The sequence below is a fragment of the Oryza sativa genome, chromosome 1 (genome assembly GCF_034140825.1).
Source record: "Oryza sativa Japonica Group chromosome 1, ASM3414082v1".
In the NCBI taxonomy this organism is placed as follows: domain Eukaryota; kingdom Viridiplantae; phylum Streptophyta; class Magnoliopsida; order Poales; family Poaceae; genus Oryza; species Oryza sativa.
Window position 1 is genome coordinate 31,543,682 of NC_089035.1, and position 15,143 is coordinate 31,558,824.

The 15,143-nt window shown below is 45.2% G+C and overlaps 2 protein-coding genes across 2 annotated transcripts; one reads left to right on the plus strand and one right to left on the minus strand.

The window, feature by feature from the left end:
* Window positions 1-5,329: 5,329 nt before the first annotated feature.
* LOC4327211 (lysM domain receptor-like kinase 3) lies at window positions 5,330-10,796 on the minus strand. Its single transcript, XM_015777940.3, has 11 exons — window positions 10,021-10,796; window positions 8,655-8,732; window positions 8,090-8,389; window positions 7,362-7,507; window positions 7,193-7,282; window positions 6,992-7,097; window positions 6,563-6,714; window positions 6,377-6,474; window positions 6,142-6,292; window positions 5,853-5,960; window positions 5,330-5,748 (listed from the first exon to the last, which is right to left on the minus strand). The coding sequence occupies exons 1-11, from the start codon at window positions 10,688-10,690 to the stop codon at window positions 5,584-5,586; spliced, it is 2,064 nt and encodes a 687-aa protein (XP_015633426.1). The 5' UTR covers window positions 10,691-10,796; the 3' UTR covers window positions 5,330-5,583.
* Window positions 10,743-11,894, plus strand: LOC107276643 (probable inorganic phosphate transporter 1-7). The gene is made up of 2 exons (XM_015783738.2): window positions 10,743-10,790; window positions 11,574-11,894. Exons 1-2 carry the CDS (start codon window positions 10,743-10,745, stop codon window positions 11,880-11,882), a joined length of 357 nt encoding a protein of 118 aa, XP_015639224.1. The 3' UTR covers window positions 11,883-11,894.
* The last annotated feature ends 3,249 nt before the right edge of the window (window positions 11,895-15,143 follow it).

The following is a 15,143-nucleotide window of genomic DNA, read 5'->3' on the forward strand; positions in this document are numbered from 1 at the left end:
GAAAGCTAACAGGCAAACGACGTCAAATAGACAAAGAAATAAGTTCACTTTAGGCCCCTCTATTTGTCGCCCAGTCTAATTTTCGTCCCTGAACCACAAAACTAGGAACGACCCATCCCCCAACTTACGAAAACTGGGCAAACGAGGTCCCTCGGCGGTTTTGATAACGATTTTGGCTGACGTGGCGCCTACGTGGCTAATTTGGCTCGGTCTTCATCCGATGTGGCACTGATGTGGCGCTTACGTGGCAATTCGATCCGGAAAAATAATAAAACCCGTGGGACCCACATGTCAGTTTCACACACAAAATAATAAAAAATGGTGGGCCCCACATGTCATCCTCACTCCTCCCTCTTCTCTCTATCCTCTGCTCGCCGCCGGGGGAGCCTACCTCCTCTTCCTGCTCCTCTTCAAGCTCCCCTCCATCTCCATCTCCGTCTCCACTGCCTCGCCGGCGGTGGCCACCACGCACCGCCCGCGCCACCGCGAGCTCGAGGCCGCCTCCTCCATGCTCGGCTACTACTCCTCCTCCTCGCCTCTCCGCCCGCTCAAGACCGCCTTCCCTTCCTGCCGTCCCCACTCTTCGTCTCGTCCATCCGCTTGCGCCGCTGCAACTCGTCTTCCATCGATGCTTCCGCCGCCTCCGCCTTCACTGCTGTGCACCCGCTCATGCACCACCTCCTCTCCTCCTCCTCCTCCCCTTCCCCGTCATCCTCACCGTCCCCATCTCCATCCACGTCCGATTCATGCCCGTCCACGATCTCAGTGCCTACACCGCCTACATGTACTGCCGATCCTCGTGCGACTTAATCTCCCCGCGAGCAAGCGCGGGGTAGGAGGCCCCGACGAATTGAGCTCGTGCAAGAAGATGACAAAAATCAAGAACACGATGCAAGTATACATGTTTGGGCCACACGGGTGCGTAAGGCCCTACTTCTGTGTTTTGGGAGATGTGAAACGTATTAAGCGACCAACTCTAGATTAGATGCCCTTTTTCCCTTTCTAATCTTCCAACCCCTTGCTAAGGGGGTGTTTGGATACATTAGTCCTAGGACTAAAGATTAGTCTCAGGACTAAAACATTAGTCCTTTTTAGTCCTAGCCTGTTTGGTTGAAGGGACTAAATAGGACTAAAACCACATTAATTGAGCTGTCTAGTAGGTATTCATAGGTACTTTTTAATGAACATGCATTGCACAAAACATCCCCTCATGCAGCCACAGATCAACCAAGACCATCTTGCGGCATGGCAAACAGATTCACAGTAGAGATTACAAAGTACAAGAAGATTTGTTCACAATACAGAGTTAAAATTCAACACAGTTTTAGGCCATCAAGCACAGTTTGACAGCACCACCATATGCAGACATATAGCATACACAATGAAAAGTACAGTACATGAAAATGCAAATTCCCGCATACATATCAGTTATTACAAGTTATATGTTCCAAAGTCCATAAGATGAATAAAACAGGAGACTACATATTTTTTAAACTCCACAGTCCATTGGCAACCGTGTCCCGAAATTGATTCATCACTTGACTATCCAAAGAGCTGGTTGGATCATTTGATTAAGGACTTTGCTCAGACAATGGAACATAGCTTTCATCTTGGTCACACATGTCGAATTCACAGTCGGCTAGTTTACTATCTCTAATGAAATTATGCAATGCTAGGCAAGCGCATATTATCTTACTCTGTTTTTGCTGTGGATAGCTTGGTAAGTGGAACAAAATCCTCCATTTATTTTTGGGTGAATACCCAACATGATCCTTGAACTTTCGCTTAAGGATCAATTTAGTCCCTGATATTTCGTATTGTCCAAACAAGTACCTTAAGTTCATTGTGTGATTCAATATAGTCCTTAGACCCTCTAAACATGCCATGTGTACATGCCACATCATCTCTGCATGCAAATTTAATATTTAAATGTCCTTTACACCCTTATGTTTTCATAGGAAATAAAGAAAAACTATTGAGAAAACACACAAAAAAAAAGCTTTTGACCATTGGCAAAAATATGTAGCATTGATAGATAAAAAAATTGACATTTTTCTTTGTTTTATGATTGCTTTTTCTTGTTTTTCTTTTCTTTATTTGATAGAAAATTGAAGGTTAAAATGGACATTTAAATGTTATCTTGCATGCACGAATGACGTGGCATATCCACGTGGCGTTTTAAGTGGGTCTAAGGACTATATTAAGCCGTATGATAATCTTTAGGGTCTTGTTTGGACATTATAAAACATCAAGGACTAATTCGAGCCCTGAGTAAAAGTTGAAGGACTAAACTGCCTATTCACCCTTTATTTTTCAACACTCCAAAGGACCTCTCTATCACATTTCGACACGAAGAATGGCAGTAGTTAAAGTATTCCTTCCTATGTTGGGGCATTATGCCTTCGTTGTATTCCTGAAAGTGATAAGTTATTCCCTTATATGGTGCAAGATAACCCGGCCTGTTTGGGTACCCTGAGTCCACGAGATAGAACATTTCTAACAAAGCCTGTTTGGTTGAATGCCTCATTTTAGCTCTTAGGAAGAATTTTTCCTTCAAGTTCTTATATCCCCTAGTTGTCCATCCTCCTTGGGGACAATTTCCATTCCTTATTTCCTCACAGGCTACTACACACAACATAAAAGTATTTTCTTCTATCCAACAAGCCTTGTCATAAGGAGTTTTATCCTAAAGAAAAATTTATTAATACATAGATTACCATATTCTGTCCTAACAAAGCCAGAGAAAAGTATAATGCATCTAAAATATACAAGATCACAGATCCAAGTCTAAAATATACAACCATTCATATAGCATGTCAAACAGGATTGTATGTGTAACATTTCACCAGATCAATGCATGTAACAAAAGCTCATCAAAGTAAATGAAAAACCAATGAATACTCTGGTTTGGATGATTACCGTGCGTTGACCATCGTTGTCGTCTTCGTCATCGTCCTCAACGTCGTTGTCCTCCTCTTCGGCAGCTGCGGTTGGGGCAGAGGACGTCCCAGCATCCCATCCTCCTCCACCGAAGCCCCCATACCCCGTAGCACCGTGGGACATAGAGCTCCCACGGCCGCTGACACCCGCACTGTGGGACATGGAGCTCCCATGGCCCACGACACCCGCACCATTGGACATGGAGCCCCCACGGCCAGGGGGAACGAATCCCCTCATCCGATTGCCGGCGGCGGCACCAATGGTGCCATCCCTTCCGCGGCCTCGACCTCGGCTTCTTCCACCTCTTCTGCCGCCCCTGGAACCAGGTACTGGACGGCGCGACGGGGCGATGTCGGATCTGGTGGCTTGGAAGAGTGGAGGTATTCCTCCACCATCTTCTTGCAAGATCTGCTGGTAGGAGCCGAAATCGGGGAAGTCTTCTGCTTGGGAGTTTAGATCCAGGCCCGCCGATCTCCTCCCTAGAAAATGGTAGCCCGCACCAGATCCGCCATAGCCTAAGGAAGCTTGGCTGAATCTGTACTCGGTGGCGTCAACGGAGGCGGCTTCGTGATGTGCTTGTGATTGGGAGAAAAAAATCAAACATGTCGTCGTCATGGCCGGCCATGGCTGAAGGGCTACGAGCGGCGGCGGCAGAGACGGCAGCCGCGCTCACGGCGGAGGTGGCGGCCGCGTGAGGTCGCGCGCGGCGGCGGCCTCGGGAGCTCGCGGAGGCGGTGGCCGCGGGAGCTTGCGCGTGGCGGAGGTGGCGGCCGCGCTCACGGCAGAGGCGGCGGCCGCGTGAGCTCGCGCGCGGCGGCCGTGGGAGCTCGCTCGGCGGCGGCCGAGGGAGCCTTCGCTCGGCGGCGTCGGTGGCGGCACTTGCGCCGGATGGGGGGAGTGAGTAGTACAGGAGAGAGATAGCGAAGTGTGTGAGAGAGAGACCGAGTGAAGTGGGAGTGACATGATAGGGTTAATGCGCTCTGTTATAGGTTTTTAGACCGTATAAGCTCCTCCCCCAGCGACTTATTGGCCTATGCTGTTTTAGTCTCTTTTAAGTCCCTCCCGTTTGGTAGTTTAGAGACTAAAAAATGACTTATTTGAAGGGACCTATGGATTAGTCCCTCAAACCAAACACCACCTAAGTTGCATAACTCCTCTTATACTTCGAAGGGGAGCCTGCGCCATTACATTTTGCATAGGGTTATGTCTATGTCTAGTCTTGTCATTGTCCCTCCTGTCACATTAGTCTGAATGTACTCATTGCTACTGACCGAGCCTACGCTTGTGCCCCAGGAAGCTGAGCATGGGGCCCAGGACAGCTGGAACGAGCTTCTAGCGTCACTTATCGTGAAGTCGGGCCTAGTGGACCTAGATGAGGGCGTAGGGGATTGTCCGCCCTTCATAACACCATGCAGCCATACCAAGTGTTGCTCGCTGGTGCATGGCGCGTTGTTCTAGCCCTATTCCTTCGGGTGACACAACTAGCTTGATCACTTCATACCTTGCCACCTCCTTCTTGCATGTATCTGAGTTGTAATCTCGAATTGTAATTATTTGGGTACCGCTTTGCTGTGGTTTAATGTCATTGCTCGCTGGGCCCGCTACCCTGCATAGCCGGCTGGGAGATCTCCACCAAGCTCAGGGCAGCGAGCACCACCGATGTGGTCTCCAAGTCAAACCCAAGTGACATGTGCAATTAGGCTCGCCTTTTGACATGGTAATATTATCATGGCCGGACTCATGCCCTGAGAATGCAAGCAGTCTGCAATCTCAAGGCGCGGTTCGTGCTTGGCGTTGGATCCGTGTTCGGGCCCTGCAGGTACCCTCGGGTCTGCACATGCTCCCATGCTGCTTGACGAGATGTCGTGTTATTTCTGATAAGCTTCTCGAAAACGTCGTTGATGAAGGATTTCATGATAGACATGGCCTCAGAGGGAGTGTCGATGTTAAGATGTGGATCTTGTAGGTTTCCGCACTCTTCTTGATATCTTGAAGATATAAACCTTGTGTGGCGTTAGGCGCCGGGATCCCAGGGCCCAGGATGAACCAAGCCTTGGGTTCCCACCTTACGCCACACATCACCTACCACCTTAGTGGTTTTCTGATAGGTAATGAATTATGTTTGTGTGAAGACGATCCTGCAAGCCCAAGGTGCAACAGGCCCTTGGAGGAACAAGACCCTGGTTCCCATTTCTCTAGCTACCAACATTTGGTAATTATAAAAATTTCTACTCGCAGAACTACCAATTTAAGGTGTCAAAATTTTGGCATTAGCAACAAATGTGTTTTTTTTTTCAGTGAACTCAACAAGCCTTTCGATCTAAGCTTCAAACTTCAAAGAGAACTACACTGATGCATCACAGGAGATCGAAGCAAAGAGACGATGAAATGGTGCAAGATCATTGCATTAGAACTTGCAAGGCACATTTGGTATACATACATGGTTACATATCACCCACCAAGAAATATATTGCACTGTGGTAGATACTTTGAAAAGAAGATGCAGAAAACTGCTCAACTGGGCAAGAAACCAGCAAAATGCAGGAGAAGGTTACAGGGGAAAACGCCTCTAGTGGAGCAGGGAAGGAGATCACCGAAGAGCGCATGGGATAGCACCGTAGCAACCAGGCCAATCTTACAGGATCACCTCCCAGCCACAAGACCACTGAACACTTGGCTGTTCCCAGCTAGCGTCGCTTCCCACTCGATCGACGACAGCAGTATTTGCGATAGCGTGATTACTGCCTGCTTCATGTCTGGCCGAAGAACAGGATCTTCCTCCACGCACTGTTTCGCTAGCATGGCCATCTTTATAAGAAGAATTTAGAGTGAGATTTAGCTTTGAAGCAAAGGTATGTGAAATGTGCAGGAGATGTTGATCATCAAGCACCAACAGATTTTATTGTGCATACCTTGTATACACAGTCATGTGGATACAGGTCCATTAGATTAGGGTCAATGCAGTCTTTCAGGCTCCCCATATACATTGAGTTACGACAATTCTTTAGTGCACTCAACATCTGCATTGTTAAAACTAAATTAGTTCAAAACTTTTGGAGTCAAAATAGCAAGTAAAATATACTAAAACTTCAATAAAGCCAGTGAAAAACACTGCAACTTGGGATGGCAAAATAATTCTAAGCCCGTAAGTTATAATGGGCATATATGTTCAATTGCTTATGCTGAACCTAGAAAACTTACAACTGATGCCAAGGAACGCCTTTCTGAGTTTGATCCTTCGTTCAATCCATCAGTCCTTGTAATTGCCTCCTTTCCAGATATTAACTCAAAAAGTACTACTCCAAAAGCATAAACATCATTTTTCGTAGTTGCCAGGCCATCGCGCAAGTATCTACAGGAATAAATGAAATGTCAGGATTGAGCTAGATATTTTTCTTTTCCAAATCCATACTGAGCTACCAGAAAATGTACTCACTCAGGGGCCAAGTAACCAAATGTACCCACAACTTTTGTGACAGAAGCCTCTGCATCAGTTGACTTCACTACCAGTTTTGCAAGACCAAAATCTGAAATCTACGGAGACAGAAAATGCAGGTAAACAAGCTGTTCTAAATGGTGCCAGGAGAAAACAAATCAGTAAACAAATTTCAAATCAATTAACCTTTGCTCTGAAGGATTCATCGAGCAAGATGTTACTCGATTTGATGTCCCTGTGAACATAATGATCCTTTGTATGCTCATGAATGTATTCAAGTCCTCTAGCCGCATCAAGAGCAATTTGGACCCTGTAGATCCAAGACAATGATGTGTAACCTGAAAAAGAAACAACACAAAATCAATCAATAACGATAGAAAATGTATGTGTGTTCAGAAAAGAAAAGTTAACAAAACTTGAGTTAGCAGCAATCAAGAAATGTTCTCAAGCAGCAATATTTTAGAACTTGTACATAAGGGTTGCTTTTGATTGGTACCTACTCAACAAATACAATATCAAAACTGCTGGAAGTGGAAACATTACATGGCGAGATTACCCAAGTTAAACAGAAAGCAATTAGTAAATCACTCGTACAAGTCCTAAATGATGGTATACCTTTGCTTTGAGGATCATGAAGGTGATTCTTGAGTGAACCTTTTTGAGAGTACTCGTAAATAAGGTATAGTTCATCCTTGCTTGCTGCATAGCCAATCAACTCTACCTTTGACAAATCATGGGTAACACAAATGAAATTCAATAAACAGGATATAAGACATAATCTATTAGAAGGATTTACACAACTGTAAAATGGCATACCAGACTGGCATGATGGACCTTACAAAGAACTTTCATCTCCACTATAAACTCTTTAGTTTTAGTTGCTGTCATTCTCTTTATAGCGACCTCCTATGAAAAAACATATTTGTTATTGGCAAGGGAAAATCACAACAGTTTTGCATGGATATGGTCAGCTCAGATCACATACCTGGTCTCGAAGAACACCATAATAAACAGAGCCATATGTACCATGACCCAGAAGATTTGCATCAGAAAATGAATCGGTTGATGCAAGTATTTCTTGATAGGTAAACACAATGGGCTTCTCCCTATCAAACACGTCCACTACAACACCTGCATGAGAGGAAAATTGAGAACAGCTTGTATGTGAGAGGAACGAAAGAAAATTAGAACAAATCAAAGCAGAGCGTTCTAGGCTGCTAGAAATGGCTTGTCACACTAAGAAATCATGAAGTTGTTTAGTTGTGAATTTGTATCTTGACGTTTTGTTTTCTTTGATATTATTTGGACAATGTACTTCAGTATAGAAGTTCAGATCATCAGATGTGTTTGGTGCTACTTGAACTCATACAAAAATTTGAACAGATCGTATTCCTGCTTAAATCATTGCAGGAAAAGCAACTAAGCGATGCTGACATGAGTGTCATATGCAATGACAATATAACATTTTGAAAAAACAAAACCCCTAAGGGATATGCATATGACAACATTTCGATCTTTAATATGCCTATATAAGGCACTAGATTCATCAGGCCACTCCTATATTAATATCCACGCAAAATGAACTCAGCAAAACCCATTCACCACTGCATTGCCGTGCTGTGCAGATGCAGTGGCCAGGAATTATTCCCATCATATATATACAAAAAAAACATGTTATGCAGCACAATGATGGTTAAAAGGAGATGAACTAACCTTTTGGGGTATTCATATGATGATCACTGCCATCCGTTCTTGATTGTTTCACATTTCCAAATTGGCAACATAAGTATCTTCCAGAACCATAACAAAAACTACCACTCTTAAGAAGTTGAAACTTGTGTGATATAGACTGGTCTGGGCTCTTTCCCTGGTTATTTGGAGCTTGGGGATTGTATTGGGAGAGCTTGCACAGAACAAGTGCAAGGAGAGCAATAGCAATCAAAGCAAGTGCAACTCCCATGCTGCCAATAACCCATCCATAAGGGAATTTTGTGGAATGATGTTCTGATACATCTGCCGATGTAATTCAGAAAAATACACTGTTAGTTTATCATAAAAAGGAACATCTCAATTGTAGGCTACCCAACCTAACAAAACCAAAATATTTCAACATTAATACTTGAAGAAAACAATAGGACAGGATCCTCAGAATGAAGTGCCAACAATGTGGTAGCATGTTATACAACTATTAGCATTAAGTGTTCTCAGAATATCATATAGCTGCCAAAAAAAAAACCTAGAAAACAAAGTGCATCAACTCTAACAGGTACCTCCATACCTGAGAATGTATTTTGTGCGGGTGCTGGCGCAGGAGTAGGAGAGGAAGGAGATATCACGGGATATGGTTGTCCAGGAACTGCACATGACATAGTTTTACAGGAATGAAGCCAAAAAAAAAAAAAAAGGTAAAAGCAAGAACTATGCCCAAAAGAAACCTTACAAGCTAGAAGAGAGGTATCCAAAATAACAAAATAAAACATCATAAAAGAACAAAGTGGAATAATATCATTGTATTTGTACCAAAAAGGGAGTGCTATACAGATATGAATGATAACATTGAACAAGGTTAACCCGCAAAAATGCAAAATAAGAAAATAAGATGAAGCACCTAGCTAACCAAAAAGGCCAATATTGCCAAATATTAAACGTATTGTGGTCCTTGCCTGTAACTTAGGGTCTCATTCTATTAAATACATCAAACAGATAGTACCTTATGTTTGGTGACAACACAATTTGGTTAAATTCTTAGTAAAACTTAGAAGCATGGCATGTGTTTCGAGTACAATCATTCGATATCACAATGTGCCTCCTTGTTTGTGCCAAATTTGTCTGTAGCAGCACATCATCAGATGCCACCAACCAGTCTAGGAATGAAGGGATTATTTTACTCCATTCAGTATAGTCTCTACAGGCAATCATATGGACCTCACAACTCCATGGTGGTAACAATTTTCAGAGATTTGTTTAGGCTGAACTAAATGGTAATGAGCACTTTACGTGTTTCAGATTGTTATTTTACTCCATTCAGTATAGTCTCTACAGGCAATCATATGGACCTCACAACTCCATGGTGGTAACAATTTTCAGAGATTTGTTTAGGCTGAACTAAATGGTAATGAGCACTTTACGTGTTTCAGATTGTTATTTTACTCCATTCAGTATAGTCTCTACAGGCAATCATATGGACCTCACAACTCCATGGTGGTAACAATTTTCAGAGATTTGTTTAGGCTGAACTAAATGGTAATGAGCACTTTACGTGTTTCAGATTGTGTTCATGCTATTAAGTTGCATGCACCAGCCAGTTGCACCTAAAAGCCTAAGCTGATAGGGAAAGGCGGGCAATTCACTTTATACACTCCAACACATGCTCCTTCCTATCTGAGGTGATCTCAAGCAAGAAATGAACTGTTAAATCCAGTTCAATATAGCTGATTACTATGTAATGGGCAAGCATCTCTGTTCCTCCCTCATTAAATAACGCTGCATCTATAAATTATTAGACCAATTAATTTCACCATGTTCATGAAATAAATGGTAAATTCTCGGTTCAGCCAAAAAGAAAAATGCAGTATACCGTGTGTAAATAGGGAAGTTTGATTGATCAAATTGCCGGAGTGAATGATCGCTAAACATTTGTTCACCTGAGTTGAGTGGGATGTAGTACACCTTTCCCGTGGTTATAGGATCAGGGCCGGCCATGCCATTGGCGGCCTCGATGGCGTCCATGCTGGCCCCGAACCGACTTGATAGCGATTGCACCGTGTCTCCGTCGACGCCGACGTAGCTGAGGAGATAGTTCCAGGGGCCGGATGAGCAGCCACAGAGCAGGTGGAGAGCCACCACGGCGCCGGGGCGCGGCGGCCGCAGAGCCGGTCCGCCCGGCGGCGGCACGGCTAGCCCCGCGTACGCCGCGGCAGCCACGTCGGCCGCCGTGGCGTTCGCCGTCGCCCCGGCGGCGGCGGAGGGGACAGTGTAGGTCGTATTGGCGAGGTATGTGCGGGAGGCGAGGCAGGAGCAGTTCTTGCGGACGAACGCGTACCCGGGGCTGGCGGCCGCGTCGGCCGTGATGTCCCCCGGCGCGGCGTCGAACATGGACTCCAGCACGGAGGCGTTCGCGGCCTCGCCGGCCGCCGGGAACGCGACGAACGCCGTGCAGACGCGCGAGAGCTCGGAGCAGGGGAGCGGCGCCGAGGCGGTGACATTGCCGGGGGCGGCGTCATCACCGGCGACTTCGCCGGGGGAGGCGAGCGCCAGGAAGATGAGGAGGATGAGAAGCCCGGGCGCGGGCGGGCGGCGGCGGGGAGGCGGCATTGAGGGGGGCTAGGGTTCTGGGCTCGAGGTGGCGAGGTGGTGGTGGTGGGGCATGGAGGTGGCAGTGGCGAGCAGCGAGCTGGATGCTTCGCGTGGTCGGGTCACTGGAGCACACTCTGGGGGACGGCGCTTTTAGTAAGACGACGGGGTTAATTAGCAAGCAAAGCCCGCACCGCACGCACGGCCATGGGTACTGGACTACTAGTAGATCACTGTCTCCTTCATTCCTTGTGTGTTATGCCCATATTGCCCTTGCACGCATCAATAATCCGCCCGTTTTTGCTTCCGTCGGTCTGGGAGGTGGTAACGGATAATGGTTTACGACGCCTCAACTTGTTGAGTGCTATCTCTGTTTCAAAATAAATTTACTTTCAAGTAAAATACATCAGCGGTCCTTAAAATTATCGTGAGGTTTCACTTAGGTCCACAAACTTGTAAAACGCACATTGAGATCTCTAAACTTGGTTTATTGTATCATTTCGGTCCAAAGTCTCGTTTGACCGTAGTCTTGCCTACGTGACACGCCACGTGGACGATGACGTTGAATTTTTTATTTTTTTTCTCCCTTCTTTTCTTTTTTTTCTCCCTTCTTCATTTTTTTTCTCCGGCGGCCGCTGCACCGCGAGCTCCACAGCAGCGCCTCCATCTCCTTCTCCATCAGCCTCCGCTCCGCTCGCCGCAGCTTTGCCACCCGCTTCCTGTGACCTCGTGTGGCCTCCTCTCTAGCTCCATGCCAGACACCCCGCTGTCGTCTTCCTCGTCACGGCGACGATGCCTAACCCTCCTTCCAGCTCGATGAACTCACCGTCGTCCGACCACTCCTCTTCCTGCAGCGGCTTCTCGACCTCGATGATGACAACGACAACGACGACGTGGTGCGAAGCTCGCGACGTTCATTGTGCCGGCGGAGATCTACCCAGCGAGGCTGCGTGCGACGAGCCACGGGATATCGGCGGCGTCGGGGAAGGTGGGCGCGATCATCGGGTCGTTCGGGTTCCTGTACCTGGCGCAGAGCCCTGACCCGGCCAAGGCGGCGGCGCACGGCTACCTGCCAGGCATCGGCGTCCGCAACTCGCTGTTCACGCTCGCCGGCTGCAGCTTGCTCGGCTTCCTCCTCACCTTCCTGGTGCCCGAGCCCAAGGGCAAGTCGCTCGAGGAGATGTCACGCGAGAACGAGGTCGGCCAGCCATGATCCACCCGTTAATTCCACCAGCATCTGTATGCAAGATCCATGCATATGCACGGTTAGTCCACTATGAGATTTTTGTTCTCTTTTTTCTAGAATCCATTGGAAGCATATGTTTTCTTCTCTTTTTTTTTCTTTTTGGGGTTTAGAGCGGTGACAATTAGAGGCAGTATGATGAAATAATGGCCGCCAATTAATTGTTGACGACAATGTAGTTTAGCATCAGGTGGGTCATATAATGGACGATCATTAGGGTTCATGCTGATTCTGTTTCGGCACGAGGGATCCTCGGGTTCGCTCCTTTTTTCTGTTGATGATCTCCTCCAAAAAAACAAAACAGAACGCATCTCTCTCTATAATCAAAAGGATTCCAGCTCGATGAACTCACCGTCATCTGATCACTCGTCTTCCTGCAGCGGCTTCTCGACATCGCCTTTGTCTGGCGAGGAAGCCGCACGGCCGACGCCATCGGTGTCCGCGAAATAACCCGAAGCAAGACGAGTCGAGATCGACAATGACAACGATGACGACGACCTGGCAGCCACCTCCATCATCGCCGTCGCCGCCGCTGCAATGGTCGGCGTCGCGTCAATAGATGGCAAAACTCCGAGAACACAACCACGAGACGACGTCGACGTTATTGCGTGCACACCACTTGCGAGACAGAGAGCGCGCACGTGCGGTGGAGAGGTGGAAGAAGGCCCTGACAGGTGGGCGCCGGCCCTCAGCGGCAGATGGGAGAGGAGGGAGGCAAAGTGGAAAAAAATAGAGAAGGGAGAAAAATAAATAAAAATTACATGTCATCGTTCACAGGGCGTGCCACGTAGGCAACATCACGGTCAAACGAGGCTTTGGACCGGGATGATACAATAAACCAAGTTTAGAGATCTCGATGTGTGTTTTACAAGTTCGTGGACCTAAGTGAAACCTCATGACAAGTTTAAAGACCGCTGGTGTATTTTACTCTTTACTTTTTATATTTTACACGTATGAATACAAAACTAAAAGTACTTTATCAAATCTCAATAGAACTATTTCTCATCTTATCTTCTTCTAATACAACTGTTTCCTATTTTCACAAAGCATGATACAATGATTACTTTAAAAATTTATTTTTTAAAAAATGGAAGTAACTATAAATAAATTTAATATCAGACCGAAGAAGTAAAAAGCTTAACATAATGATGATCATTGATCAGGGGGAGCGAAATGAATGAGCTTCCAATGTAAATTTTCTTTCCGCAAAATTTTATTTTGTAATGGTTCGTTGTCGTCTTATTAACCTTACGATATGCACCACAATGTGTTTTTAACAGTGAAAAGAAATATGTATTCCCTTCGTTTCAGGTTAATTATAAGATATTTTAAGTTTGGTCAAAGTCAAACTGCTTTAAGTTTGACCAAATTTATAGAAAAAAGTAATATTTTCGACCCATGATAAATTTTTATTATAAAAATATATTTAATTATTAATTTAATAAAACTAATTTAATAATATAAATATTATTATATTTGTATATAAATTTAGACAAACTTAAAGCAGCCTTATAATCTAAAACGGAGGGAGTAGTTGTGATACAGCAACATTGGCGTGTGTTGGTGTTCAAAATCAAAAACTAAGGCTTAGGGTAGCATCTCTGGATAAATTACTACTGGAAGTGTGGTTATATTACAAAAACTGGATCATTGGATGATGGATCCAACTATCACAACATCGAAAATCCCCCCGGTTACATCTATCAACAAATGTTGGTTTCTGACAGTTCCCTTCATATCGATCAATCGTCCGATTGCACCAAATTAACAACAGTGATAAAATTTGGTAAGAACTAAAGATAGGCTAGTAAGCTACGATAATATAATAAACTTAAAACTTACTAACAAATTATGGCATGTATAATATCGTCTTTCATGATAATCTTCTAATGCGAATTAAACAGGTATTTGATTAATTAGTTAATCAATATATATCATAACAAATATAAAAAAGTAAACTCGGGCACTGTAAATATATCCATTCCTAAGATCAAAGAAACTTCGGGGAGCGACGTGGGAATTGTAAATCTACCCTGCGCGTGGATCAATCCACGTACAAAACAATGGGAGCAGGGCCAAACCCAGGACCGCACAATTAACGAGCCTCCGTTTGTCTTTGATACACTATTTTCACTCTTTGAAAAAGGTTAGCAATCCAAAAGCTCCCGATGATCAAAGATTCCATTAGCCGGCTAGTTAGTGTTCCAAATTAAAGAAGAGGGGGTAACAGGGTAGCAACTGTAATGCTGCCTCCTCCTCATTCGGACACTTTTGACGGTGAGTTATCTATCCCCCACGGCCCACGTATTATATGCTGCATACTGTTCAGTGATGTTCACCGAGAGAGAGAGAGAGAGAGAGCTACTGCTCCATCCACTGTTTGGTTTCTCTTGCCATCTCTCTGCGTACTGCTACGATTACAGGAGGATGTACTGCAACTTATGGTACCCTGAGCAATGAATCCACCATGTACAGAATGAAATCGTTTCGCAGTTACACCGGCACTATTGCACTAACCATTAATTAGCAGCATAGACGGGCTGAGTAAAGCAGGGTAGTAGTACTACTGCCCGCAATAAGGCCTGGTTTAGTTTTCAAAAAAAAAAATTTCAAAAAGATCACATCGAATTTTTAACACATATATGAAGCATTAAATATAGATAAAAACAAAAACTAATTACACAGTTTATATGGAAATCACGAAACGAATCTTTTGAGTTTAATTAGTTCATAATTAGTCATAAGTGTTACAGTAACCTACGTGTGCTAATAACGGTTTACTTATGCTTAAAAGATTCGTCTCGCGGTTTGTAAGCAAGTTATAAAATTAGTTTTTTCGTTCGTGTTAAAAACTCTTTCTAACATTATCAAACATCCCATGTAATACCAAAAATTTTCTTTTCAAATAAGACCTCGGTGGTAGCTGGGCGTCGTTATGGCCTGGGCCGAGCGGCAACGAAGGCCGATGTAGCCAAAAGGCCCCGCACGTGGGGGTGGCCGACAGCTGGTTGCCCGGTACTACTACCATGGAACTATGGCAGCTAACGCCACGCGAGGAGGGAGCCCCGAGTGGGCGAGGAGGTGGGTGCCGTGGTGGCGCACCGCCACGCCACGCGACGCCACTGCCAGCGTCGGTACAGACAGGCGAGAAAAGAACGATTTCCTCGCTGAGTTGTCTGAGCGTTTTCGTACGAGCACATCCACTCAGATCTCCCGGGGGTTTATTTTAAG